The 2,117-nt window shown below is 51.7% G+C and overlaps 1 protein-coding gene across 1 annotated transcript; it reads left to right on the forward strand.

Annotated features, from left to right (window-relative positions):
• The first annotated feature begins 478 nt into the window (after positions 1-478).
• Positions 479-1,441, forward strand: LOC118261472 (olfactory receptor 14C36-like). Its single transcript, XM_050717018.1, has one exon. It carries the CDS (start codon positions 479-481, stop codon positions 1,439-1,441), a length of 963 nt encoding a protein of 320 aa, XP_050572975.1.
• Positions 1,442-2,117: the final 676 nt, after the last annotated feature.

Below are 2,117 nucleotides of genomic sequence, written 5' to 3' on the forward strand. Positions count from 1 at the left end.
TACTCTGCTCTCAGCAGTGTTCAGGTTTGTCTCGGGTGAACATCTGAGTGCAGTTCTCCTGCAGCTCAAACAGATGCCAGCACAGATCAACTGAAACCATGGAGAGGATCCACAGGATCCACAGTATTTCGCTTGGAATGCAGGAAAATTGCCCAGGATTTCTGCCTTAGAGACTCTCCTCAGGAGTGGTGGGTAAGCTAGAACAAAACATACAAGTCCACCTATGTTCTTTACCTATTGGCGTAGGGCAGGATTGACTCCTGCATTGCCCAGAGCAGAATCACCTGCACCAAGGGACAGCCTCAGGAAGCATCAGTCCAAATAAAAGAAAGGGATCTGTCAAATATCTTCCTGGAAGTGGGCTAACACATTGGGAAGCTTAAATGAGAAATGGAAATCCTTTTTCTCAGATAATTCTACTGTTAATAATCACCGTCTTTCTGTTCCTTGGACAGGACCCCATGCCCAGAACCAGCAAATGCCCAACAGCAGCTCTGTGAGTGAGTTCCTCCTGCTGGCATTCGCAGACACGCGCGAGCTGCAGCTCCTGCACTTCGGGCTCTTCCTGGGCATCTACCTGGCTGCCCTCCTGGGCAACGGCCTCATCCTCACCGCCGTAGCCTGCCACCACCGCCTCCACACCCCCATGTACTTCTTCCTCCTCAACCTCGCCCTCCTTGACCTGGGATCCATCTCCACCATTCTCCCCAAAGCCATGGCCAACTCCCTCTGGGACACCAGAGCCATCTCCTATGAAGGGTGTGCTGCACAGGTCTTCTTTTTAGTCTTCTTTGTTGGAGCAGAGTATTCCCTTCTCACTGTCATGGCCTATGACCGCTACGTTGCCATCTGCAAGCCCTTGCACTACAGGAGCCTCCTGGGCAGCAGAGCTTGTGCCAAGATGGCAGCAGCTGCCTGGGGCAGTGGCTTTCTCAATGCCGTCCTGCACACAGCCAATACATTTTCTCTGCCCCTCTGCCATGGCAATGTCCTTGAACAGTTCTTCTGTGAAATCCCCCACATCCTCAAGCTCTCCTGCTCAGATGCTTACCTCAGGGAAGGTCAACTTCTCATGTTTAGTGCCTGTTTAACTATTGTGTTTTTTGTTTTTATAGTTTTCTCATATGTGCAGATCTTCAGGGCAGTGCTGGGGATGCCCTCTGAGCAGGGCCGGCAGAAAACTTTTTCCATGTGCCTCCCTCACCTTGCCGTGGTCTCCCTGTTTGTCAGCACCATCATGTTTACCCACCTGAAGCCCCTCTCCATCTCCTCCTTATCCCTGGACCTGGTGGTGTCATTTCTGTACTTGGTGGTGCCCCCAGCAGTGAACCCCCTCATCTACAGCATGAGAAACCGGGAGCTCAAGGATGCCTTGAGGAAAATGATGCATTGTTGTGTTTCAGAATCAAGAAATTGCCCTTCGTCTTCTGCATATGACTGAAAATGTTACATATTAAAGGCAGAAAGCTAATTCTGCTGTTTGTTTTTTTTTTTTTTTTTTTGGTCTTTTTTAATACTCTGCACAGCAGCACCTCTGGCTTGGTGCTCTGTGGAATACAGGTTTCCTGGGAAGGGGATGAGGCAGTGGTTGGACAGGCCAGCACAGACATGTTCACCTGGGAAATGGTCTCTGGGAGATGGGATGTCCCAGGAGAAGAGCTGGGCCCTCAGTGTCTGCAGGGGAATCATGGGAAGAGAAACCCTTTGCTGATGGTGCCAGCAGGCGCATCATATGAATGCAGGCAGATGAACACGAGCGAGGACAAAGGCCATCCGCTATTCCTACAAGTCTCGTGAAGGCCAGTGGGGCTGATAGTTTCACGAGCCCAAGTAACGTCCCCTGGAAAGCCACCTGAAGGTAGTCCTGTGTTGTGCTTCCTTGAACCGAGGTCCTTGTGCTCTTCTCCTCATGCCTTTGGGCATCTCAGAGGAGGGCAGGCACTCCCAGCCTCTGGCAGTGGCTGAAGGAGCCAGAGGGACACTGCAAGTGCTGCAGTGTACTGCCCATGGGTGTGCAAGGCAAGGACTCGTATCTCTCAACAGCCCTGCATGTAAGAGGAGCACAGGAGGTCAGCTCAGACCTAGGCACCTCACAGAGTCCTGACACTGCACTGTGT

This window comes from Cygnus atratus, unplaced genomic scaffold (genome assembly GCF_013377495.2).
Source record: "Cygnus atratus isolate AKBS03 ecotype Queensland, Australia unplaced genomic scaffold, CAtr_DNAZoo_HiC_assembly HiC_scaffold_93, whole genome shotgun sequence".
Lineage (NCBI taxonomy): Eukaryota > Metazoa > Chordata > Aves > Anseriformes > Anatidae > Cygnus > Cygnus atratus.